This window comes from Dermacentor silvarum, chromosome 4, assembly GCF_013339745.2.
Source record: "Dermacentor silvarum isolate Dsil-2018 chromosome 4, BIME_Dsil_1.4, whole genome shotgun sequence".
NCBI classification, from domain to species: domain Eukaryota; kingdom Metazoa; phylum Arthropoda; class Arachnida; order Ixodida; family Ixodidae; genus Dermacentor; species Dermacentor silvarum.
This window is the reverse complement of record NC_051157.2, coordinates 43604588-43630937: the sequence shown is the minus strand read 5'-3', so window position 1 is coordinate 43630937 and position 26350 is coordinate 43604588. Positions and strand designations below refer to the sequence as shown.

General features: G+C 47.5%; 1 protein-coding gene across 1 annotated transcript; it reads right to left on the bottom strand.

Moving 5' to 3' along the window:
- Nucleotides 1-969: 969 nt before the first annotated feature.
- Nucleotides 970-17558, bottom strand: LOC119448584 (phospholipid-transporting ATPase ABCA7). Its single transcript, XM_049666418.1, has 11 exons — nucleotides 17384-17558; nucleotides 15287-15418; nucleotides 14016-14291; nucleotides 11950-12105; nucleotides 10160-10430; nucleotides 9680-9879; nucleotides 7637-7969; nucleotides 6374-6534; nucleotides 4052-4265; nucleotides 1525-1806; nucleotides 970-987 (listed from the first exon to the last, which is right to left on the bottom strand). The coding sequence occupies exons 1-11, from the start codon at nucleotides 17495-17497 to the stop codon at nucleotides 970-972; spliced, it is 2157 nt and encodes a 718-aa protein (XP_049522375.1). The 5' UTR covers nucleotides 17498-17558.
- Between the last annotated feature and the right edge of the window lie 8792 nt (nucleotides 17559-26350).

Sequence of the window (26350 nt, the reverse complement as noted above, 5' to 3'; positions counted from 1 at the left end):
CAATTCGATAAGAAAAATCTTTCATGGTAGACAATGCTATTCGCTTTGAAAGCAAACAAAAGTTACCTCCTATAAATGAGCAGAGCGTTCGGGCGGTACGAACAACTCTGTGGGTCACCGCCAGATCCCTGCGTCGGCTGCTATACGCCGACGCAGGGATCTGACATCGGTAGGTTACGTCAGGAGGAGCTTGACGTCAGGAGGTGACGTCAGGAGGAATTTGACTTGAGGACGTTGGAATTAAAACAGATTGGAATAGCTTTACATTATAGGGCCCATGCATTCGAAGGATATTTGTCGTGATTAGGATATTTAGGTGCATTTGGTTGCTTTATTGCGTGATTCCACAGAAATCAAAGCCTCGATCACCTGCACATCTGTAGGGTATGTAAGCTGATTCGTCGGTACCGCGGATCCGATGTTCCGTTTATACTCTGTGAGAAACACACTAGGTCAGGCCAAGCATTTCGCCTTCGCCACGTGTCTCGGCCAACCAGCTGGATTTATGTAGGAGACGCCATTAGTAACCAACGACCACGGAAAGTTGCTGAAGTAGACAAGAAGCGATCGTTTAAAATGGCCCACTCATGAGCTGTGGACTCTCGCCACACTACACATATATCAGTCAAGCACAGATCATCATGATGATGATGATGATGATGATGATGATGATGATGATGATAAATCATCATAGAGCCACCTACGTATGTTAGAAACTCAGTCATGACTAAGCTATAGTTTTGTACCTCTAAGGGCTGTACGAGCACAGCAGTGTTTTAATTTTGAATTCAGAGTTTTAGTCCCTATCGTTTCATGTTTGATTCTGTGTCCATTTACCGAAGTCGCGTTATGCATCATCATATTCCGTGCACCCCATTGCAAAAATATACCTTTGGCGATTGCAGTAGAATAAATAAAGAAATGTGCGCCCAAGTAGCACATGTAACAAGTGAAATGAATAATGGTCACTCACTTGAGGGCACGGACCTACAAGGAAAATTTATACAAGTTTCTGAGAAAGAAAGCATTCGCAGTAGCAGACAATTTCGTCACAGTACGGAGACCGAACGCTGAACCCACGCTTTTACGGGCGGTCGTTCTACCATCTAAGCTAACCAGGAGACTGCAGCAGATTGCAAGACGAGGCCAAATTAACCGACAGCTCGAGGCGCAGAATAGGCAAATCAATTCTTCGGAAATGAGCAAGGATGTAGTAAAATCCGAGTAGCGCAAGCAGGCTAGGTAACTTTTAGTCGCCGCCCCGTTTTTAAGTGTCGTACCAATAAACAAATCAGCATAACCATCATCATCGGAAGAATTGTCATCCACCCGACAGTAGCACGACATAGCCTTTGTATATTCGTTGTGCTTTCGGGCGGATGACATTTGTATTTCACGAAACTGCTTCAACCTTTAGTGTTTCGGCAGAACTGATTTGACAAGTAACAAATGTTTGGTGCTATATCTTTTTTCAGCGCCTTTGTTCACTTCGCGCAGTTAATTTCTTCGTCGTAACGAACCAACTAGAGAGCCCGAACGCGCGGGTGAAAGTGTCTGTATACTGTCTACCTGTACGGGGAAGAGGACGTATGTGGCGCCGAGGAAAGCCAGCCCGACGGGCACGAAGACGGCGCACATCAAGCGCGTGGCGAGCACTATCAAAGGGTCCGGCTCCGGTCTCGGGTTACCCTTGGGCAGCGGGTGGTTGACCACGCGCAGCCGCCAGCCGGGAAGGAAGGCGCGCGACGCCGCAACGATAGACACGGCCGACGAGTGGGGCGAGTAGCCGCTGTGCCACGCCGTCACCTGCATGCGCCGAGGTTAATGTTAGCTCAGGTTTCGCTGGGATAGCCCGCGACATATAGCGGGCAACTATAGGAGAGTATGAGTTGCGATACCCTGTATTGGGCCCCCCTACTGGCACCAATTTGGCTAAGCAGTTAAAACGCTGTTTGAAAAATTTTACTCGGGAACACACAAGAAATCCTCGTAGCAAGCTGAATGCATGCGGCGTGTTTCGAGGTATGTATGAGGCGTGTACAGCAGCGGGACTATCTAGAGCCCCCGATGCGAAGCCTCCGAAATGCATGGCGCGCCGGTGCGCACGAACGCTTACAAACGCGTCATGCAGCTACCGGGCTCCTCACTAGTGCTTCCTTCTGGACAAGCTGCGTCATCTAGTGGCGCTACCGAGAAGACTGCGCGTGGCCTCAGAGACCAGAAGCGTGGCGCGACGGTTCCTGCGAAAGCTGATAATTGTTACCTCTCGTGCCGCACGCCCAGTGGCACATGCTCAGTGACCCAAATCGGTGAGAGGTTCATTGAAGAGCGGCACATAACCAGTGTATTCATGGCGCAGCTCGCTAAAGCGTCGGCGTGAACGGCTTTCTTTGAAAAGCGGCACATACCACGTGCATTTGTGACGCAGCCTGGTGATGCGTCGGGTTGCTCTCCTTGAGGAACCCTTGTGACGTGGATTCGATTTCGCTCAGCATCGCAGGAGTTTAAGGGATTTTTTTCATGGCGAAAGCCTAAGATGGCTCATGGGTCGAAAATTTGACCGTCCGGAAAATTTAGTTGCACCGAAATTGATGGCGCCAAAATTGATGGTGCCACCAACAAAAGTCGTGGGTTCGAATGCCTGAATTAAGATAGAGTACACACGACCTTTGGCGGGAGTCACACCCGCGGCCTTTGATGTTACTTCAGGCAAAATTAATTAGGGCGCAGTTCATTCAGTTAGTTAATTAAGGCACTCGTACCCACGGCCTTTGGTGGGAGAAAACAAGTAGTGGGAAGTAATAACGCATTTGAATGATTCATGGAGACACCATGCCACCATGGTGCCACCATGTGTTGGTGCCACCAACAAATATCGCAGGTTCGAGCGCCTGAACTCTACCTCAATTATAATAAAGTTAATTAAGGCACTCGAACCGACCACCTTTGGTGGCAGAAAGCGAGTAATAGGAAGTAACGCGTTCGAATGAGAATGTCAAGTAATTTAACGAATGTCTCGAGAGCGCGCAGGCTTCCGCCTTCAACGTCTTTGGCGGATGCTAAAGCGACTGCCAACTTTTTCGTCATTGTAGAGCGGCACATTATTCCCAGTGGTACATACCATGTGACCCAAGTTGGCATCAAATACGTTCACTGAAGACCGGCACACACCTACTGCAACACACCGCGTGACCAAAGTTGGCACCAAAGAGGTTCATTGAAGACCCGCACAGACCGAGTGGCACATACACTGTGCTCGAAGTCGGCGTCCAAGTGTTTCACTTGGCACATACCCAGTCCCGCATCTACAGGGACCCATATCAGCGTGCAAGAGGTTCGTTGAAGAGCGGCACGTATGTACACATTGCCATATACTAAGTGACCCAAGTTGGCCCGACGGTTCGTTTCGGGCGGCATTCCCTAAGCACAGCAGCCCGATACGCTACCCATTTGACCATGGAATATACCCAGCGAACAATGTAGGCGGGAAAACGGCCAGGTACATACAAAACCAGCTCCCGGAAAGTGCAAGAAGTACCCTAAGAATGCTAACGCATTATAACTAAAACCATAAAGGCGAGTCAAGAACTGACAAAGACATCTACGCTTTGCAGGTCAGTGAGCCTACAACGATTTCGATAAATAATTGCGTTTCGCGAATCTTCACCGTATCGACCATCCGCATTATCGCAAGATCTTGCTGACAATCAGGCTATATTGTGCTTCACTAATCGAGCTAGATTTTGGCATAATATTGAAAAGATTGCTGCGGGATTGCTACAACTTAGCGTCCACCGCTTTCTTTTTCTGATGGTTTAAAGCATGTTTTCCAATACTATTAGTAAGAAAAATAAGGGAATCCGAGGGGATCGACTCTTTGTTATAGTTACAACCATACGAAGAAAACATGTCACAGGTGCATTGAACATCGCAGCTGCAGGGTACGCAGATATATTACCCAAATTTCCCCAAGCAACCAGCCAAACTCGCTGCTAGTTGTATATACAGCTCGATAGACAAAACTCGTTGTACACATTACGTCGCGTCACACCTCCACGGCCGTCTCGTTGTCTTCTATGTGGTTTCCCGGCAAGATGGCGCTCTCTGGCACGCCCGACAGGTTCTTGGTGGACCTGAACTGAGCGCCGACGATATACTGCGAGCGGTATCGGCGATAGTTGCTCAGCGCCAAGTTCTGCAGCCACGGGCGTGGATCGTGATTGCCAAGGTCGCTCACTTCGGCGCCTTGCTCCTGCGATAGGTACCTGCAGAAACATTTTCTTTTAAATGCGAGAGCATTCTTAGCCTGTTTCCTCACTTTCGGTGCCGGTATCTTTCTTTCTTTCTAACCTCCATCGACTTGCTGCTCGCGCCTTACATAGGCGCATGTTCGACTGATAAAAGTGAGAACGCACGCTGTTCTAGAGCTGACAATAAAAATTGAAGTTTTATGCAGGAAAAAAAAAAAACACATATCATATTGCTGCCGCAGTTCATTTGAATTCAGATATGATCAAGCCAAATTCTGCAGTGCCTGCAGGACAGAACTGGGTGCGGTTGGGAGACCACGCTTAGTGAAGCTTTGTGACAAGTCATCGCGTAACGAAGTTCTGCCGATTTCTTTATTTTTTATTTTAATTTATTTTATTTTTATGTATTTTTAAGAGAAGGTATTTTTAACTGACATGCAATTACAGAAATAAAACAACCCTTTCTCTCCTTCAGAGCGTCGTAGCGAGTCGCAAGAAGTATCAAAATGTAGATCTCAATAAGACAAAAAGCTATAATTAGTCTCAGAGTAACTAAAATTAATTCTGCGGGCGTGATTAGCGCCAATATTGTAAAACATTAACCACATTGACTACACTCCTGTAAAGCGTGCACCGCCGTAGATACAGACGTGTTGAGACAAAGCCGCCGTACGGCACACTTTTGGGAATATGGAGCGATTTCACTCGCACTAAGCAGGGCTCGAGCTAGGAAATGGTGTCTGGAAGGCGGCTCCGACAGTGCCCACAACAAGCGAGAATAAGTCGCAGAGTAGCTAAAATTAGCGGTACATGCGCAATTAGCGTCAGAATAGTAAAAAATAAACTACATTACTCTGTCGACTTCACTACAACCGGGGCCGGCCCACCTGGCTTCTTGGTAAAAAAAAGAAGGAAAGGCGTGTCAATCAAAGTCGACGCGAAAGAAGACAACGTCCACGTACAAGTGCATAAAAGAAATGCGACTGAAAAAAACTCGGCACGAATAACACAAATACACGGTCAAAAAAAAATGTAAGTTCTGACAATGGAACAAAGTAATACAAATAACGCAAAAAAATATGGTGCAGTTGTATAACACTGCATCATAGTTAATGCACCAATTTCTGGATATATATATATATATATATATATATATATATATATATATATATATATATATATATATATATATACCATGCACGTCGACCTAGTCGACATGCCGAGGCGCAAAGAGACTTCACCAAGTCAGAAAAAACATTATTACAAATGACATTGTAATGTCCCGCTGCGCCGACCTAAGAAGTTGGCGATGCGGTGCACGAAACACGTGAAATGCACAGGACGGTCCCTTGGTCGTGAGCGGGCGCTGGAGCACTGGGGACCGAACCCACGACATTCCATTCACTATGCCATCATTATGTGAATAATGTGATCAATAACGGTCGAACAAGGAATGTCGCTGGAGCTAACGTTCCGACCATGGGACTTTGCTTCGTCAGGGCAGCAGTTTATACCGTCTTTCTGTGAACTTTAACTTACCCTACCCTAACCTAGCCTAACTTTTAACCTTGTCCAGTTTGGTATTCTGTGAATACAACGTGCAGTCTACCCTGTGATTAATTGTGTGCTACCTGTGAATTAGCGTGTTGAGATTGTCATTTGTTTCTGCATTCGTAAGGCTCTTTCGCGAGCAGTTAACACAAATGTGCTTACACTTTTTTTCGAGAGACACTTTTTTTCGAGTAATGTTGTTTTCATAAATGTTTCAGTCATGCAGATTTCAAGTGTGAGATTTGAAGGTCTAAATAATTTTACTTGAATCACTCGCTAGGACGGTGACTTTTTCTTTTACACGCTGCGATTTGACTTAGGGCGCGGTTATCCGATTAGATTATTTTTCTGTCTCGGTGGATTTGGACTTTGGACAGTGAAATCGAAATTCAGCTGCAAGCACTAAGGCTCCATCTAAGAAAAACGAACGCGAGACGGGACCTTCTCATTCTTTCGAAGTGCGTGACATACGTCGGTCGCGACCATCTTGCTATACGGGTGCACGTGAATTCCCGGCGGGCGCTGCATTTGGCGTTGTTACAGTCTCTCCCGAAGATTGACGCCGAACTCACTTCTCGTATTCCTTAGCAGGTCCGCTCTTGGTCGACTCGTCAGCGGTGTAGAACGCGACGGTGTGGCCGAAGATGTTCAGCAGCGAGTACTCGACGGGCCCGGAGTAGCTGAGCTTCCGAGAGATGTGCGTCTGGTTGATGAAGACGAACAGTAGCAGGACCTGCCGAGGCGCAAAGATGACATCGTCAAGTCAGATACAACATATAATTACTAATGACACTGTAATGTCACGCAGCGGTGCTGTAAGAAGCTGGCGATTAGAGTTAGTGTATATCATCCTTTGGTAGCATATATGGTAACTCGATAACAGTAACTCTACTGGCGACGCGCTACCCCGGTACTTACAGTTACGACCATTTATACTTCGTCTTCGCACTCACTATTAACTGATTTATGGGATTTAAGAGGAAGCTTTAGCTCGGCCCCAACTCCGACGCCGCCTATTCAAGTACTTTTCTGAGATAACCACTGGGCCGATTTGAATGATGTATGGTGCATTTGGGAGAAAAAGTTAATTTATAGTGACTGTTGGAAGCGAAATTTTGATTTATGGTCGAGATTTTTTTTTTACAAAATGTGCCGAACATTTTTAAGTCTGACAAAAATACAAGGACGAAGTTTACGAATCCGTAACTCTGCACCAAAGTTAGACATTGCAGTTTTGTAAATTGCATCGGTCAGAACATCCAAAGCGGACAAATTTATTATAATAATTTATATCTTACGTGAATTTGTTACAATGTTTACGAAGGTTTTGCAAACGTTCTACTCACATATTAGTAGTGTAATTCAGAGCCATGAATATTACATCAAGTTTCTCTGATTTAGATTTACTATTACACGCATTTTACAGAATTGCGATATAGCTTTTCAGTGCCGAGTTACAGAGTTGTAAACTTGATAGCTTCGTTTTCTGAAAATTTGCGATTTTGAACTATTTTTATAAAACAATGGACGGCTTAAACAAAGAACTCTGCTTCCAACAGTCACTAGATTTAAAGTTTTTTTTTTCTTTTCAGTGCAACAAACCTCCTCAAATGCGGTGCAGTGGTTGCCGAGAAAGACGATTTCTCCTTTTATATGCATTAAGATAGGACCACCCGAGCTAAAGCTTCCTCTTAACGTCGTGGCTTGGAAACGAACCTGTGAATGAGGACACTTGTGAAAGAATCAGCGAGAAAGTGAGTCAGTGAATCAGTCAAAGAACGAGTGAGTGATTGAGTGAGCCAGCCAGCCAGCCAGCCTATCCGCCGAGCACTGACCGAAAGCGGCAGCAGCAGCATCAGCGTGGGCAGTCTGTAGTCGCGGCGTCCGTACTGTAGCTTCTTGGTGAAGAGCGCGGCCAGCTGCTGTCTCAAGCGGGGCCGCAAATCGCCGCTAGAGGAAAAGTTCGCCTCGACCGCGGCGGCAGGGCAGCCTACCGTCGGTTCTCGTCGAGCCACTTCAACGTTCGGTGTCTGCTGCGGCTGCTGCGGCGTCTTAATGTGGTCCGCATCATGCTCTACCTGCCTCAACACATCTTCGAGAGCTGCCACGTAGACCGAGAGCCATTGCAACGGACGCCCGTTCCACATTTCCTCCAGCTCCTTCAGCAGCTGCGCAGAGCAAGAATAGTCGAGGAAAAAAATAAAATTCACAGTTTCGCAATAAGGGCGAAGCAATGAATGCGATGGCAACATGGTAGAATATTACACGAAGTGTAAGACTCGTAGCTGTAAGTGGCAGTAAGAATTGAAGTAAATGTAAGCTAAGTAAAAACTAGCTGTTGTGCTAGGGTCCTCTGTTTGAACCCTGGCATCAGACGATTTCATTTATGTTTATTAATTAAAGTCAACGTCCTTGTGCTAGCAACGTTGCCACCACTTTTCCGTATCGGGTACGTTTCAAAGATCCTTCGTTGGCCGATCCCGGAGGTAGTGCACAGCCTCACCATATAAAATTACAATCATTTCCAAGTTTGAACTCTGCTATTGTTTTGCACTTTTAATATTCAAGTCTGAGAAGATTTAAGATAAAAGGCATGCGCTGTAAGTGTTTCTTTTCATGACATTTGCTTGTGGTCTGCCGTTCTCAAAATTCTGAGGAATAATATTGTCAAGAATGTACGACTTGGTATGAGCAACTTTAGTGGTATAATGGCGTGGCAATATAACCCGCATGTACCGCATGTCATAAAACATGGCATGGCATATAGCATGGCATGGCATATAGCATACATATACCTAAATATATACAGAACCTCACGGCGACTGCGACGGCAAAAATTTGCTTGGAGTGTCCATATAATTGTTATCGCTATAAAAGGTGCAGGCTTTTCGTGGCAACTGCGAAGACGCGGCTGGCGAGCGAGTCCGTCAAGGCATATATGACAGACACTTCGGCCCTTTTCTACCGGTTCCCTAGCTGACTGCTCCCTACAATCTCAGATGACGCCTCTCGAACTCTTCGCTCTACTCTCTCAATCACAGCTTTTGTTGACATTCTTCTCTTCTCCTCCCTTCTCCTTTGTTTCCTCTTCCTATCTATTCATTTCACCATACTGCTTATCGATGTTCACGAGCAGGCCACGCGCTATATTTCCATACAGTATCAATGTAGACGGTTGGACGAGGCGGTTGATATTCATTTTGTTTGCTGCACAGCAAGAACGTATGAGCACACAGAAGTGCCCTGTCCTTGTTCTGTGTGTTTGAGTCCCTGCTGCGCTGCGAGCACAATTAAGGCAATATAGAGTTATGGCGCATCCAGTAGGCTTTATCTTTCTCTTTCATCCAATATCTTTATCACCAATACGAGTAAGCCTGCAACTGTTTTCAAGGTCCCTTGCAACCTCATTATATGTTCGGTGTTTCAGGATCTTGCCACACATTCGAGGGAAACATCAATATCGATACACATAATGCACTAAATACCTCTAAATTTACACAGCCAGCTACCTCCACACGCATGCGTGTACGAATTCATCGAAAATCGCTCCTGCGCATATCAAAGACCGGAAGAGCGAAGGGCGCATGTGCCGAAGCATGGATGAAGACTCAACAGTTGACCCTAAAAATCAAAAGCGCATCCATCCTTTACTGCGAAAGAGAAAAAGAAAGTTGCCAGTGTGATACTCTATATTACTCATTCCAGCAACCGAAAAGCGACGAACCCGGCAAACGTGCACATAACACACAATTTGCGTCTAAATTAGACAGCACTGCAATGAAGCACCGCCAGAAGTTCTTGCGGGGTAATACGATGTATAGTATAAAAGATCAGGGGTAATTTGGATCATCCGCGTACGTCCGGACCACGACGCTTACCTCGATGAGCGTATCGGCGCGGACGTCTCCAACATTGATATTCTGCGTTCCGCCACGATGAAGGTAATTAAGTGGTGCCTTATAATCGCCATCTTCAACGAAGGCTTCGGGTACGTGCTTTTGAAAGGTGCGGGTCAATTCAGCAAGGTCATCGGCGACGGTGCCTTCTTCCAAAGCCACGCGGATCCAGTATCCCGTACCTGCGCGCAAGAAAGCAACAGACGGTTGCTCTCCGACCTGCACAGCTTTACTGCGCTTGTGGGAAGCATACACACTGCATACATATACTATCACACCGGAATTATAAACGTGATAGGTAAGAAGCTATTTGAGCCACCTCTGCGCGCCTAATGACTTCAAATCGCGGTGTGTGCGCTAACTTAATTCTAAACAGATACAAACACGCCCACATAGACACACACGCGCACAAGCATGCGCACACAGTAAAATTATGCCTACATGAACACAATGAACACAAACATGCCGCAAAACCGAGAGTCCGGACAACGTTGTAGAAATCAGCAACCGCATGGCACGTACCATAAGTGTTGCGTAGGAAGAGTGAGGAGCCACAGCAGCGCATCCTGCCAGCGGCCAACACGGCGATGCGGTCTCCGAGCGTGTCGGCCTCCTCCATGCTGTGTGTGGTCAGCAGCATGGTCTTGTCCGTGTGGAACCGCAGAACGCACTCCCACAGAGCACCCTTGCACTCGGGGTCGGCACCTGCCGTCGGTTCGTCCAGTACAACGATCTGCGAGGCATGACGATAATGAACACGTCCTCGATGGAGCAGGGGCCAATTCGCTTGAGATATAATTTTACCGCAGAATTGGCTTTTCTACAGGTGCGGCCAGCATAACGTTACACAGGGAGGGCAGAAAGGAAACGAGAACAGCGCTGTCGGCCCTGTGTAATGCTATGCTGGCCACGCCTGTGGCCTGGCACCAACTATACCGGATGCAACTGAAATTACGTCATCTCCAGACATAGCGGCATTTGTAACCACCTTGTGGACATGTCATTTAAGTTGCTGCTGAAGTGCTGATTGGCTGGGCTGGGGTACCAGTGAGAAGGAAACAGGCGGCCCCAGCCAGCCTCCTCCTCACTGGTACAGCTCCAACCAAAAAGCAGCGGCCTAAAGGAACAGTCCACTAGGTGCACACTTACAGAGTACCACCCCAGGACTCCTAAGCGGACAAGGTTTGAACGCTGAGCGTCTTCAATTCCGCAATAACAACATGCGTGTGTCAAGTTAATTAAATGATTATTTAGTGAAACCTAATCGTTAATCAGTTGAGTAAGTGACACCCGGCCGCTGTCTATAGAATAATGAATTGCAGACGAAAATAGATTAAATCGCCATTATCTTCCCTTCCTCCTTGAAGCATGGGTATATAACTGGCAGCCACCACGGCTGCAGACTAATACTGAGACGTTGCTAAGCTTGTAGTTGTAACCTGCGAATGTACATAAACTGCTCATCTTCTAAAGAGCTACAGCATTAAGCAGGAAGGACATAGTATCCTACACCGCACATGGCAACCACAAGTCCAATAGCGTACCGTGCTCACGGAATGAAACGCGACAAGGAAACTGAGTAGAACAGTTCATACGTGCAATTAGGCGAGAATAGCATGTCTATCGCTACGAATCTAATCATTACAGGTGATGAGGACTCTGATCTAAGAGTACGAGCCAAAATTACGTTGAGGCCACACGAATTGAAGACGGTGGAAACAGGAGTATACGGACTACGTAGCCCTAAATTGGCAAGTTTCGTTCCGTGAGCACTGTACTCTTTCAAACGTCTCTATCACTACTTTAAACACTGAGCAAAGCAAACACATCTGCTACCTGGTTCCTTCCTTCCGCGTCACGTAAACCTGCCTTGGCAAATGACGTGATCCACCCTAGCTTATTTTTCCTAAAGTATTTCGGGATTAGTGTGAGGCCATAAGTTACATATCTGCCTGATTTTATGTTATTTTTTAAATAAATCACTTTAGTTCTTCGGTTTTTTTCTAGCAACATGAAGAATATTTTTGCCTGCTACAGGATGGTACTGCTTTCCTAATGGTTCGAGGGATATACGGCGCCTTACTGCAAAGCACAAGGTCACGGCTTCAATTCCCGGCCATGACAATGGCACAAACGTTCAAAGTTACACAACTACAACTAATTATACAACACAACCACGTGCCTTACTACCAGGTTTGTCGTGCCAAACTTTTTCCAAGAATAGCATGAAATCACAAGAATGGGGTGCTGACCTGAGGGTTACCGACAACGGCGACGCCGAGTTGAAGCTTTCGCCTCGTGCCCCAAGAAAGCGAGCTGGCCAGGGCGTCGCGCTTCTCGGATAGGTTGAACGCCACGAGGATCTCCTCGATGGCCTTGTTCGTCGTCACCCAGTTGTCACCACGGATCTGCATAGTAACAGAGCAAAATGCATATAAGCAACCCACGATGCCCTTTCTAAGGAACTCACACAAAAAATCACCAGATTCACGCGAACCCTACAGACAAATGCATGTCTTCGAAAACGAATAACCTCTTCTCCCATTTCTTGAACCGTGCCTTGGCTTGTTCTCGTTCAACCATTTCTAAAAGTCATTGCTAAAATCGCGCTTCTTTCCCCCCTGTCATGTCAACCTGTGGATCCGCTCCTCTCTCTTGCGCCTCCCGATGTTCGTCTTCTCCGCGCAACTCTCACGTCTTCTGATGTTCGGGTTCTCCTCATTACACACGCACGATGGCGGGAGTCTTGTCATAGGCGTGTCGCAGTTACGCAGCTACGAATCATGATGATGATGATGTTTATTGACATTCGCGATTTGCGAATTTCCGATTACGCTGTGCGCAACGTGAGGCCTAGATGGCGCGAGCCCCTGGCCGCACGCCGATCTAGTGTTCCTTAATTTGGCTCAATTTACAGGGATTCGACGCCGAAAATATCCCATGTTCCCTCTGCGCGACTCACATCCATGAAGGCATGGGCATCCGAGACCTCCGGTGTGGAGCAATACGCCATGCCGGAGATTTTGGAGTCGATGTCACAGAAACGATGTCATTTTCTACAGTGCGTTATAGGCTGTAGGATTAATTTTACGCTGATGTCACGCAAAAGGCACAAGATCGTGTATTGGTCGGCGTAAGGTTATTGTCGCCTAATATCGCGTGCTTAGCCGTGTTTCCAAACAGATAAGGCTGCTTTAAAAGCTGTTTGCTGTTCAAATATAACAATGAGAAAGCCCAGTCAAGCCAGTGCCTAGGGACCTTGAAGAGAACACAACCTGGTTAATTAACCACGAATGATGTGGAATTTACCTGTAAAATCTTGGTTGAAATTGGTAAAATGTGTTTTACAAATTGACAGCACAAGATACTCAGCATGTAGCAAAACACACTCTCCAGATCCTCTTGAGTTTCCTTTTGGAAAGTGCATAAGCCTAAATAAGCAATCTGCATAACCAGAACTCAGCGTTCGGAAGGCTGGTGACTTGAATTTGACACCCCTGCTTCAGATGTTTGCCTAATATAAGTGGCACAATCAGGCACATTCACGAATAGAATCAAACTGTCTTGCAACTGCTGGAATAGGATACGCAATGACGTCGACTTAACGTTTCCCCGTAGAGGAAGCGTGAACTGATCTAACGCACATTATATATAAATTCTGGAAGCTTTAAAATATCTCTACAGACGTCTAAGTTTGTTGCTTAGATTAAATGGGATAAATGCTGGATATTGGTGGCATATGTGACCCACGAAACACGACATGAAGAACACAAAGTGAACAACAAAAAAAGAAGACTGAACAAGGTCATGCCACAGACTAGCACTATCTATGGAGGAATAAAAGAAACTGTAAGAGGGAGTATGACGTCACGCAGCCATTCTTCGCAGGACAACTTCCCCTTTTCTCTCTCCAGTTCCTTCAAAAGTCGGCCCAACACATGGCCCTGCGCTCGGCGGACTTGGCCCAGTGCGGTGTGTTCCCATTGAGTTTTAATCGATGCATTCTTGTTTTGCCAACCACTCCCGTGCACACTTTCTCCCGATATTCTTGCACAACTATACGGTCACTCACTGCAACATTTACCGTATTCGTTGCAACCTGCTAGTGCGGCAGCCGCGCGTCGGTCTCGCACCCGTAGTCTTTTCAGGAGAGCGTGCGGTGAGCATGGCTGTGGAAGACACTAAAGCCTACCGCGACATCATCACAAGCTAGGCCGACTTTTTCTGCCCCCCCCCCCCCCCCAATTTTGTCACGTCACGCTCCCTCGCAGTTCTTCCTGCCTGCATGATGACACCAAAACAACGTTCACTAGCGCACCCTGGCGAAGAACTGCAGGTGCTCGAAGACGGTGAGGCCGAGGAAGAGGATGTTCTCCTGAGGACAGAAGCCCATGGAGCGGCGCGCCGCGTCCGTGTTTAGCGCCACATTGTGGCCCGCCACGTAGACGCTGCCGGCGGACGCCTGCTCGAGACCCGTAATGAGCCGCAGCAGAGTCGTCTTGCCCGCACCGTTGCGGCCTAGAAGCACGGTGACGTCACCAGGGTACGCCTTGAGGCTGACACGACGGAGGGCCACAGTTCTGCCCTGGTATATCTGCAACAGTGCGATGGTGGAGGTACGCTTGTCACGTGGCCACTCACGCTTTCAGCGAGAAGCGACGAACACGCGAGACTCACGTAAACAGCAGTATACATGACAACACGCTAAACTTCGACGGACGGACGGATGGATGGGCGGATGGTTGGATGGATGGATAGATGGTGCAATTTTAATGGGTTAATTACATATTGTGATTTCTCGTGTAATGTATACTTCATTGCGTAATATAGATAAAGAGGCAAAATCACGCTATCTGCCACAGACAATTTAACGTAACATCTGTCATCATCATCATCAGCTTATATTTATGCCCACTGCAGGACGAAGGCTACCCTGCGACCTCCAATTACCCCTGTCTTGCGCTAGCTGATTCCAACTTTTGTATTGTCTAAGAAACCGACACGTATATCAATTATTTCTATTGAGTATTGACGCTTACCGTCGTCACTGCCAGCATTCTAGGCTGCAGAGACACAAATACTGCCAAAAACAAGGGCTATCCCGAGTAAACAAACGCAGTCGCTAAAGTGGGCTCCTCCCCACAAAGACTAATACTAAGGAGAAGCCAACTACGATGAGCACTTTACACGAACTTCTGCATGCAGACAATCGTGGACAGCCCTGAACCATATCACAAGTGCCTCAACCATCTCCCGTGAAGAAAGATCGACGTTAAGAACGAATGTGCTCGTATTAAACTTGAAAAGCACCTCACAAAACTTCAAACTCGATTAAATCACGGACATGCAGCCTAAACCACACGTGTCGTAAAATAGTCACAGCTGACAAAGTGCTACGTATCGCAGACAGAGCCCACATGTCGCGGCGAGAACATTTGATTGATTGATTGATTGATTGATTGATTGTGTTAATCGCCACAAGATGACACATGATATGAGGGACGCTGTGGTGGAGAAGTGAGAATGCAGGGATAATTTTGCCCACGCCAGGTAAACCTTCTCTGCTAACGATGGCGAGTGCCGGCTGACCTTTGTGACGTTGTCCAGCACTATGCCAGGATTGTCACGATCTCCGACGCTCTCAAGCGGAACGCTAGCTTCCGTGGCATCCTTCCTCTGATGCTGGAAATTTTGGGGCGCTTTGGGGTACCAGTAGCGCACCTGCAAAGCAAACGCACAAGAATATACTACCACACATGTGCATAAATAGCAATAATTGTACCCAGTCTACATGCCTTTAATTGGGCAGCGAGCGAATCACACGTCTTTATTCCGTTAGCTACACCTGACCGCTTTTTATTAAAGCGTAGCTTTCTAGGTCTCACTGATTCGTCCGTGAGCGCCGAAAACGCACTGCAGGAAAGCCAACTTACACAGTGGAACTATCTGCGCATCTCCGCACACGATAGAACAACGGCGCACGACATACGTATCGTAGAACACTACAGTTTACATTCGCAATTGTACCGATAAGAACAATGGGAACTGCAATGCCACGCTACCTATACGAACGAACTGTATATCTGCCGTTGCCGATACACGGGATCGGCCTTGCGGGCACGATTGCGCTTACGCTCGCGTACGGCAGCCTCTTCTTCTGCCGTGCGCTGCACCCGCGGCCTACCAATGGTGACGGCCGGGAATGCATTGCGTGACGCGCGCAATGCAATGCAGATATATACAGTTCGTCCGTGTAGCGTGGCGTTGCAGTTCCCATTGTTCTTATCGGTACAACTGCGAATGTAAACTGTATATATATATATATATATATATATATATATATATATATATATATATATATATTGCGTGTATCGGCAACGGCAGAGCCTCTGACCGTCTACCACAGCAATCACAAGACAATACTGTGCAAGTGTAGAGTCGTCCGTGAAATTGTGAGTGTGTGCGTGTAATCAACGGCTACATGATCTAAAATAAAGGCTATGCAACTTAACGTAATGTGTCTTTATTCAACTTCAACGTTCAAAACATACAATCCTAAACAAGCAATCAACATATGCATCGCATCAGGTCGCTCAGCATTCCTAAGGTGCGTTGCGTGGTCGTTGGCTTTGGACTTTGATTCAGTTTGCATGGGAGAAAGCTTCCCGTTCAACCATCTTTTTTTAAGAAAGGGACTTTGCTTTTTTTTGCTATTTTACCTTTCTTTTTTTGCTTGTAGTGTGTTCTTGTGAGCAAGAAACATGTTCTCAAGCTTCCCCTTGTGTAAGGCTTCGGACCTTTAAGGAGAAACAAATGAAATGAAATTTGTTTAGAAGCTTATTATTGCAGAGCGACTGTGTGTATTGAAGGAGATGATTGACAAGCGATGAAGACTACTATGATGCGAAACTCCTGCGTGCGTGTCGATTCATTTGGCGTAAGCGTCCGTGCCTTTCTCTGTAAATATTACGTGAACAAACATTACGTCTACCTCTTGTCGCCATCCCCGTATCTTTGTAGCAGATAAAGACTAATTACTAAGTAAAAAAAAAAACGGGGAAGGCTAAATTTTTCTTTCGCGAATTTAGCGACCTAACCATGGCTTCGATGACATTAGTGTGGCGCAACAAATTCTTTGGTGTTTTCAGGTGTTTTCGCCTTTGTTGTGCAGGACTAAAGTGATAAAAGTTGCCAGGCAGGTTGAGCTTTCGCAAACTTTGGACTTACCTTTACGCTTACATAAACAAGTAATTACGCCGAGCAAACGCTGTCGAAATCTTTGACGGCTTGGAGAACTAATTCAAAAAATAACAAGACGAAGGCGTCGTCACCACCAAACTTTCGTGTATTTTTTTTTTCGTTCCTAAGAGCGCAGAACTTCCCCTCAAGGTAAGACGGACCTATTGAAATTCCAGAATATTCATTCAACTTAGTGTTACTTTTACTTACACCCATATTCTAGAATATTCCTCCACTCAACACTCCACCTTGACTCAAGAAAGTAGATAGCAGCGCTACCACTCGACAGAAGTGGTCACTGCACTTCAGGACCACCCACGGCAATTCTCGAGAAACGCAGCGTCTTCATCAATCGAGGGATGGCGCGGTTCTCAACTCGGTAGAATGGAGGAAGAGCTTGGAGTTGACGAAATTAGTTAGGTTACAGTGCTCAAAAAAGCCGCTCACTTTGGCGAAAAAGAAGGGCTCCTTGGGAATACCGTACTGCCACGGCCACACGTTGTCCAGGTACCAGACCAGGACGCCATAAAACACGCAGTAGCTCAGGACGACACACAACATCACTGTAAGGGTTACGTTGTCAGTACAGCGAGCCGGTCATATTAAGGTTGCTCCAGCGAGCTCCCTGGTCTGGAAAGAAAGCATAATATGCGAGCATTAGTCTTTTTGTGCGACGAAGTCGTCTTACAAAATCAGCGCTGAACGAATTCCATAACTCACGCGACCACGTATACAGTTTTCAGATCAGATTACATTGCAAGCCCCTTCACCCTGCCTAGTTGACAAGGCGTTTTAATTACGCCGTTATGTAAGTGTGTCAGACCATGATGAGCCCAAAACGGGGCAGAATCCGAATAGAAATGCTTTAAGCCGTCTTTATAGGTGAGTAACTGTGGCACCCATTATTTGAAGGCAAGATTTCTCTGCTTGTCCCGAAGCTTGTTCAGGAAGTGGCGACTGTGACGTAAACCCGACCCGACTTCGACCTTTGCACATGTCGAGCGCACCGAAAACATGGTAGTATGTAGACGACTGTATCTGCAAAATAATTAAAACCGTGCAAGCCGTTTAGATAAACTCGACGACATCATGGTAATGGACACGAAGTCGATGGTTCAATTCCCGCCAGCGGTGGTTGGATTTTTGTGGAATACAAGTTCGCTCTTGCAGTTAGGTGAGGCGCACGTTGAAAAATTCAGATTACTAGAAATTCATCGAGAACCTTCCATTTCGGCGTACGTCTCTCATATCGGGGGTGTTGTTTCTGCACCTTAAACCCCGTCAACCAATTAATTAGTCAGTCATGTTCAACAAAAGCAGGACGAATCAGCTTGTCATGCTGAGTCAACCCACCTGCACCTTGAAGAGAATATGGTTGACTCAGCCCGACCCGCTCAGACAGGCGCGCGTAAGCGCGTTTCGGTTGCATCAACGGAATGCAGCTGGTAATTTAAGTGCCGGACGGTGAGTTCGCTTGAACTGTCTGTGTTGCCTCAACAACGGACAACAACGCTATTTCGACCCGCCAAAAAGAAGACGTAAACGCTCTCATGTCAGGCTGGCATGAACCGTATAGTGCCAACTTCCTTGACCCGCAGGCGCTGGGTTTGTGTGAATTAAGGCACGCGCTACTAGGAAGAAGATTCGATGCAGTTGCGCTATAACGTGATCGAGACACTCAACTGTTTTCCTCGTGCGCGCTGATGATGCGGATAATCCAGTGCAGGGCCATGTTAGGAAATATGGATGTGACGACCTTCTGACCGAGCGAGAGGTCCGCGTACTCGACGGAGCCGGGCAGGTCCATGAAGAAGATGGGCACCTCGTACGTCAGCATCCAGAGGCACACGGTGGCGAACACGGCATACACCGCTGTCATCAGAGAGGTTGGCGACAAGCCAGAAATGGTCAGAATTTTGCCAAGATCAAACACTTGAACGTTATAGGTCTCATCTAAAGGACAGCGGGGCTACAGCACATAACAGCGGTTCGTCACTTGTGAACGCCTGGGCGCATTCATTCAAATGCACAGACAAACTGTCGACAACGCGCATTCGTTGGTAAGGAAGAGTGAACAATGCGCGAGTGATCAACTGAGCTGTGACCACATGAATGAATGAATGAATGAATGAATGAATGAATGAATGAATGAATGAATGAATGAATGAATGAATGAATGAATGAATGAATGAATGAAGCGTGTGTGCGCGTATGTGTGTGAGGCACGTAAACGTAACATCCATCCCGGCCTGCAGTAAGAGGGCGCGCGTTCGTTTTGCCGTGTGCATCGCGGGGTATGTATATAGCCTCTCGCAAAAGTTTTAGGTGCTAAGAACACACAGAGCACAATAAAAGGGCAAGATGGAGAGACAAATTAAAGTTAAATTTCCTCGCAACTTCACCACTCGGTCCTGGAATACAGGTAAGCAATGTGATGCTCACGTGGAGAAGTATCCATTGTCTCTACCGGTTCGAGAACTTACGATATACGGGAGGTAACGAGTCCTTACTTCTTCTATCAGACTGCGTGTTTTGAAAGTTATTTCACTTGGGGGTGCAATGCAAAAATGCTCACAATGAGAATTCTCTTGGTTTTGTTCATAATTTGAAAAACTAGATCAGAATGTTCTCGTCTTTAGTGCGTGACCAAGAAAGTGAATGAGTGAGTGAGTTAGGCACGCAGCTCACGGGTCTTGACGACGCAGCTGATCAGCAGGCAGAACAGGTCGCAGTACACAGCGTACAACATCAGCATGAACAGCACGAGGCTGTAATCGCTCTGAGGCAGTATAGACGGCTCGCAGAAGATGGGCAGCTTCAGGAACGTGGTGATGAGGACCGCCTCCAGAGACATCACCATCATGGCGCTCAGGAAAGCGGACAGCCAGTACACGGCGTCGGAGATGCCAGCGATGCGCAGGAGCTCCTGCGAGCGCGAGGTGCATATGCTTGTTGTAAAGATCTCATGATCGCGGATGAGCAGTATTGCTTGCCTTATCCACGCGCGACGTATACAGCCTTTTTCAAAAATGTGCGGGCTGGTAATTGGTAATTTGAGGGTAATTGTCTGCCTGGCGGTAGCAGACAATTACCCTCAAATGCATTTCCCGCGACTTCGACAAAGTGGCTCAGGGCCCCTTTAAACTACGCAAGTAGCATCACAAGTCATCATAAGCGTCAAATTTCAAGCTCTGCCGTAAGGATATGCATTGACGTCATCGCAGCTTTCGTAATATTTGACAGTTTTAGCAGAGCACCTCTTACGCTCCGCTCCGCTCAGATTTCACGCTCTGAGATACTGCAGGGAACTGCGTAGATTTCGCATTTGATAAGCGCGTCTTGCCGAGACGCGAGCGACGCGCTATCAACTCGGCTGCAAAACGACGAAGAGGCCGAGTAGACACGTTGTCACGCTCCGCTCAGTCGACTTTGTAGCGGAGCGAGGGATGCGATCTTCGTTCCGCTTCGTTCCATGCATGGATCTTCGTTCCATGCCGGTCTGAGCGGACTGTACAGCAAGCGCTCAGCTAAAACCCTCTATTTTACAGCTGGTACGGTGAACATATGCGCATTACATCTATTCACTTATCCCAATTATCGTTGTGTAAGCTGCGAATATAGGACAACACTATGGGCGTCCACAACGTCACGTCTGTAATCCTTTAGACAAAGGCCCCACGATACTTTTTGTTTAACCAGCTGGAATAGGCCCTCTATACGTATTCCGTGTCAATAACTCCATGCAGAGCCGCGAACGACGACGCTCGTGTCAGCCAACCTGCAGCGAGAGCCGTCTGCGTGTTCTGTAAAGAGAGGATATACCTCTCCCATAGTGCGCTACTGAATCTTCGATGACACTTCCTTGAAGTCGGCGTGATCAGAGGCGTGCAATGGGAAATCCCTTCTTCCGGTTCTCTGTTGGCTGACACGACCCATAGCATTCGCTGCACAGCAAGAAGTTGATGAAACTGAGTATAGGTTCAGTGCACAAGGAAGACAACGAGAAGGCGTATAGTGCTACTAACTCCAAGCACTATTTTTATATCCGACAGCAAATATATGGACACTCTCCAAGCGAATATTCACCATCGCCGCGTGATATTCCGTACAAAGTTCAACTGCGACAAGAATGAGTGTCCCGCGTGCGGCATGATGCGAGTGCGACGGCAAGCACGCGAGGACGAGCCGAGAAGGACGGTGGCTTTGATGCGCGCCGTCCTTCCGCGCAATCAGTGTTGGAGGTCACGTGATCGAGCGCGCGCTGGAAGAGCGCGTGTGTTCTCTTCTAGCCCGGTCGTGGATGACAGGTGTCCGAGCGGCTGAGTGCATATTGGTTATATGTATTCTCCGCGTATACGCCTCCCGGGGGCCGTCTTTATGTTGAGGTCATCTGCGGCTGCTGCGAGCCGAGATGGCTGGTGGCTTCGTGCGCGCTCTCTTCCCGCGCACCTAGTGTTGGAGGTTGCGTAATCGGAGTTTCGGCGCGCTGCACAGTTACAATAGTGAAGCGAGCGGCAGCACGAAGCATTCGCTTCGCTCTGCCGGCTTCCTCATCACGCCAACGTTATGGCAGCCAGTGCTCGCGGGCATCGAATACGATCTGTTCATGTTTGTCTGCGCGCGTGACCTCATCCTTGTTTAGTTAGTAAGCGAATGTTTACTGCAATATATACGGCGTATAAAAATACGAACCTTCGTGCATTTGCCCAATAGTTTGCTATCGCTATCAGTACTTCGCCTTTCGGGCGAAACTGCTACCTTTTCTCTCTCTCTCTCTCTCTAGTGGAGGATGACGGGGGTGGGGTTCCGCGATGAGCTTCCATTAGTGTTTTAGTGTATACGCGATCCGTTGGCCGACCGCTATACCTAAAACTCTCATTTCGCCGTGTGCCGGCGTGCAGCGCCGCATACCTTCATTCCGATTGATTTCTCCTCCGCAATGCGCTTGACGGCAACGGGCGCTAGGACGATGAAGCCGTAGATGACGCTCACGTCTGTGATCTTGCGCGCGCTCCTGGAGCTGTCAAAGCCCTTCGGTGACGGAAACCGACGCGTCTGAAAGTACACCGACGGCCGCTGCGCGCCGCCCGCCACGGGTGACGTGATACGTGCCACGGCCATGTTCAGCCTGGACATCATCGGCAGCAGGATACCTGCAGCACAGGCCAGTTCAGGGAGTGAAGTTCAGTAGCGATCCCATCGCGCCATATTAGTTCGCGGAATTGGGTAAACGTGGAGCGACAGCTCGGCGCGGGCGCACGCTCTAATCGCTGTGATATAAGTTCTGCCCCTGCTGTGACAGAGAGCATCGCAAGGGTTTAGCAGCTATGGTTGACACGAAGCAGGACTATAATGTACTGGCGATCATCCTATAGTAAAAAACAAAAAGTCTAAACACCTATAGGCCGAATCCCCAAAGCTTTTGGTCTAAGTGGCGCTTACCATTGGCCGGCAGCCATCGCTATTAATATGCCCGACGTCATCATTAGCTGGCACCTGTTCTTACGAAAACGTTTATCGTAAGACATTTTTTTTGTGTGTGTGAATGTGGGCCCTGGTCAGGCAGGTTCCAGGCCACAGGTCACACGACAAACATATTTCTGCAATTGGTGGTTTGTCGCATTAGTCAAAAGCTATCAATTGAATGAATAATAAACAAAAAGAAGGAACGAGTGACTGCGTAAATGATTGAAAAAGGCATTTAAATAATTCATTAGTTAACAAGAGGAATGAATAAAAAATACGGAGTTTAACGTGCCAGAACCATGCTATTTGATCGAGGCAAGCCGTAGTCGGAACTGCGGATTAATTTTGACCTCCTGGGGTTCCGTAACGGGCACATAAATCTAAGTACGCGTACATTTTTGCATTTCGCCGCCATCTAAATGCGGTCACCGCGGCCGAGATCGAACCCCCGACCTCAACAGCACCGCACCATAGCCACTGGGCTATCGCGGCAGACAGAAAGAACGAATGAATGAATGAATGAATGAATGAATGAATGAATGAATGAATGAATGAATGAATGAATGAATGAATGAATGAATGAATGAACACGGGGTCACCCTACCCGAGAGCCAAAATGGCGGTCGGAGGGCGGCGCCTCCTGGCCGCATCGTCTGCCGGGTGTAGAATTCCTGCCAGGAGGGAAAGCGCAGCGTGTAGCTGAGCGCGCCTCGCTCGGCCTGCTTGAACACCACGCCGTAGTTGTTGGCCAGTCCCAAAGCGTTGGTGCGCGCGCTCAGGTTGGCCACCATCGCAGACTCGTTAGCGAACTCTTCGAGCTTCGCACTCGGGAACGCGTGGCGCAGCACTTCTTCACCGGAGATATTCCCTGCTGCTGCAGGAAAGCAAATAATCTATTGTCACAGCATCTGTATTCATCCGCGGTGTGCCACAGACGCTCAGCCGTACCACCGTAAGGCAGAGAGTTTCGTACAAAAAATGGCTTATTTGGCTATCGTACACGTAATATAGGGTGGCGCAAGCGTACGTCTCTACAAGGTTCTTATTATTATTATTATTGTTGTTGTTGTTGTTGTTGTTGTTGTTGTTGTTGTTGTTGTTGTTGTTGTTGTTGTTGTTGTTGTTGTTGTTGTTGTTGTTGTTGTTGTTGTTGTTGTTGTTGTTGTTGTTGTTGTTGTTGTTGTTGTTGTTGTTAGACTGGTGTTCTTGCAGAGCCCCTTGGTGAAGAGCACCATACCTTTTCTTCTAATAACGTGAGTTTCAGAAGACTAACAAAAACTCGTTAATGAACTTTTTATTAGAGGCTTGGGGGCAGTTGCTTATGACACATTTCGAGGCAGTCATTTTATTGCACCTCCAATTTTTAATAATCTTGAAAATTGGACCTAAATGGAGACATTCTCTATCTAATTTCGATGCTCAATCCAGCCAATATCGAAACGAGGCGAACCTCATTGCTACGTCAGACAGAAACGTCCCATGAAGAAATGTGTGACAAAGTCTGTGACGAAGTTCGAAATGATGAAATGTCGCGGAAAATACTGGTGTGGCACGTCGCAGCAGATGCTTTGACAGGAAAGACTTGCCTTGCCAGTATCTGCCACGAATGGCCGCGACGTTCAGTGTCAAACTCCGTCGCGCTTCTCATCGCGGGGCGCTTCCGTCTGATATATGATAGCGGGGCGGCCTTTTATGCGCAAGAGAGAGAATAACATTTTATTGATTGGACATGAAAGGGGTGTTGGGAGCGGGTGGGTGGGTCCCTATTCCGAGACTCCACTGGCCAGAGCTACTCGCCGGGCCTGGTCGAGTAGACCCCTCTGGGTCTCCAGGTCCGCGCCGGCAATACGCTCGGTATTGAGCTTTGACACTTGACGATGAGCGTTGCTACTGCCATTCCATAATGTCGGGTTACCGAAAACTAGTGCGGCGATAGCAATACTCCTAGCAACGTCTTGTGACGGCATGACGACCACGACGGTATTACAACGGATGCATGACAGAAACTGTCGGACGACGACGCAATGACGAGGATTACGTGACAATGGCGAAATAATCGCGATTGAATGACGACAAAATGATGACGATAGAATTACGAAGAATGAATGTGACATCGATGGAACGACGAACGCGGTATGATGACGATGGTGGGTGACGTTTTTAGGGGCGAAACTCCTTAGGGTGTGGGTCGTTCCCTCCTCTGTAGTAGTAGTAGTATTAGTAGTAGTAGTAGTATGTAGCCACCTGTAGTTTTATGAAGTGTTCACTAGATGGCGTTCCGGTTCCGCTTCCACTTCCGGTTCCACTTCCGGTTCCGGTTCCACTTTGCGCGCGTTCGGTGCGAACCCGGGCAAAACGCCGACGGCGTCGACAACAGTTCTGCGCGTTGCTGGTGCTGCTGCATGTCTAAGTTTATACAGCTGATAAAACTACCTTGAGTCGACCCCATGGCTGCTTCGCATACTACTCAGGGTTCCCCTACGGGAAGATGGTGTAATTTTCTCTCTCGTTCCCGACGCGCGCTCTCTTTATCTCTCGTCCGTAGCTGTGGTTTACCCGAATGATCCCCCGGTGCTTCGCCCACTCATCACCATTCACTTCGTGGATATGCTGTGATTTTTTAAAGTGATGATGATGATGATGATGATGATGATGATGATGATGATGATGATGATGATGATGATGATGATGATGATGATGATGATGGAGAAATGATAGCGTGAGCATGACGGCTTGGCCATCGACAATGATATATGACTGTGTGACGACGATGAAATGGCGACGACGGCATCGCGATAGTCGGATGATGAAGTTGGAATAATGATGATAGAACGACCACGACGACATCACGACCACGAGCACAAACATAATTGCCCGACGGGGGTAGACAACTTGAACCACTGGGTAGGCGTAAGAGGCTGGCAAGCTAGCTAGCTAATTATTATAATGCATGCTTCAACGAGGGTTCATATTAAGATAAGGTATAGCAACCCACCCTCCTGCAAAGCAAGTCCGTGCCAACTGCGATCTGTATTTTCTTCCTTTGTTTAAAAAGTGCAGAGAAAAAAAAAAACAAAAAGGGATCGCCAAGACCCTTCTCTATTTGTTGGTTTTGTTAATATGGTTTCTTTTAGATGTATTAATATTATCTGCCAACAAGGATTTGCTGAGATGAATTCATCACGTGATTTGCGAGCAGCTCTCTGTTTCTTGCATGTTCCTGTAAGCTCTTTGGCTTGTTAAAACAATGTTTGTGTCCAAGGGGAACCTATTGCTTTTGTTAATCGTTTGTAAAAGTTACCCGAAAAATCCCGAACTTTGGAATGCCATATACAACAAAACACTCGAGTTCTCCCAGGTGTTCCTCTATAAATAGTCTCCCCCGATTTTACCCCTCTCCCTACCCCTCGAATTTTGGAAAATATATAGAACCCGAAAACGAAGGACCCTATATATATACGGAGAAAGCTAACGCTTTCTACTGTCTAATAAATGTATAGCGCTTGCCTGGCGCCGGCACGAAGGCGATGGTGGAGGGGAAGTACAGGGACGGTTGGACCACTTCCTCGGCCTCCATGTCGCCAACCATGAGACTCGCGAGAGGGCCCGGAGTGGACTGTCCCGTCGACGAGCTCTGGTCGCGGCTGCAGTGCAGGTACGTTTGCACGAGCGTCAGCAGCAGCGGCGTCAACACCTCCAGCGCCGTGATCGTCCAGTTTCGGCGCAGCTTGTACAGGTAGACGCTCTTCCAGAGCAGCAGGCGTAGCTGTCGCCAGCGCATGGATCATCCGCACCTGTGGACTACGTCTGCGCGAAGCACATGGACGACCCATCTTCAGACTTCGATCCCATATATATGCACGGGCGCAAATGCCAGTCACGCACGCACGCATGTCCGGTGGGAGGTTACGGCTACACATTACGCGCTAGTTCTGATTTATGTCACAA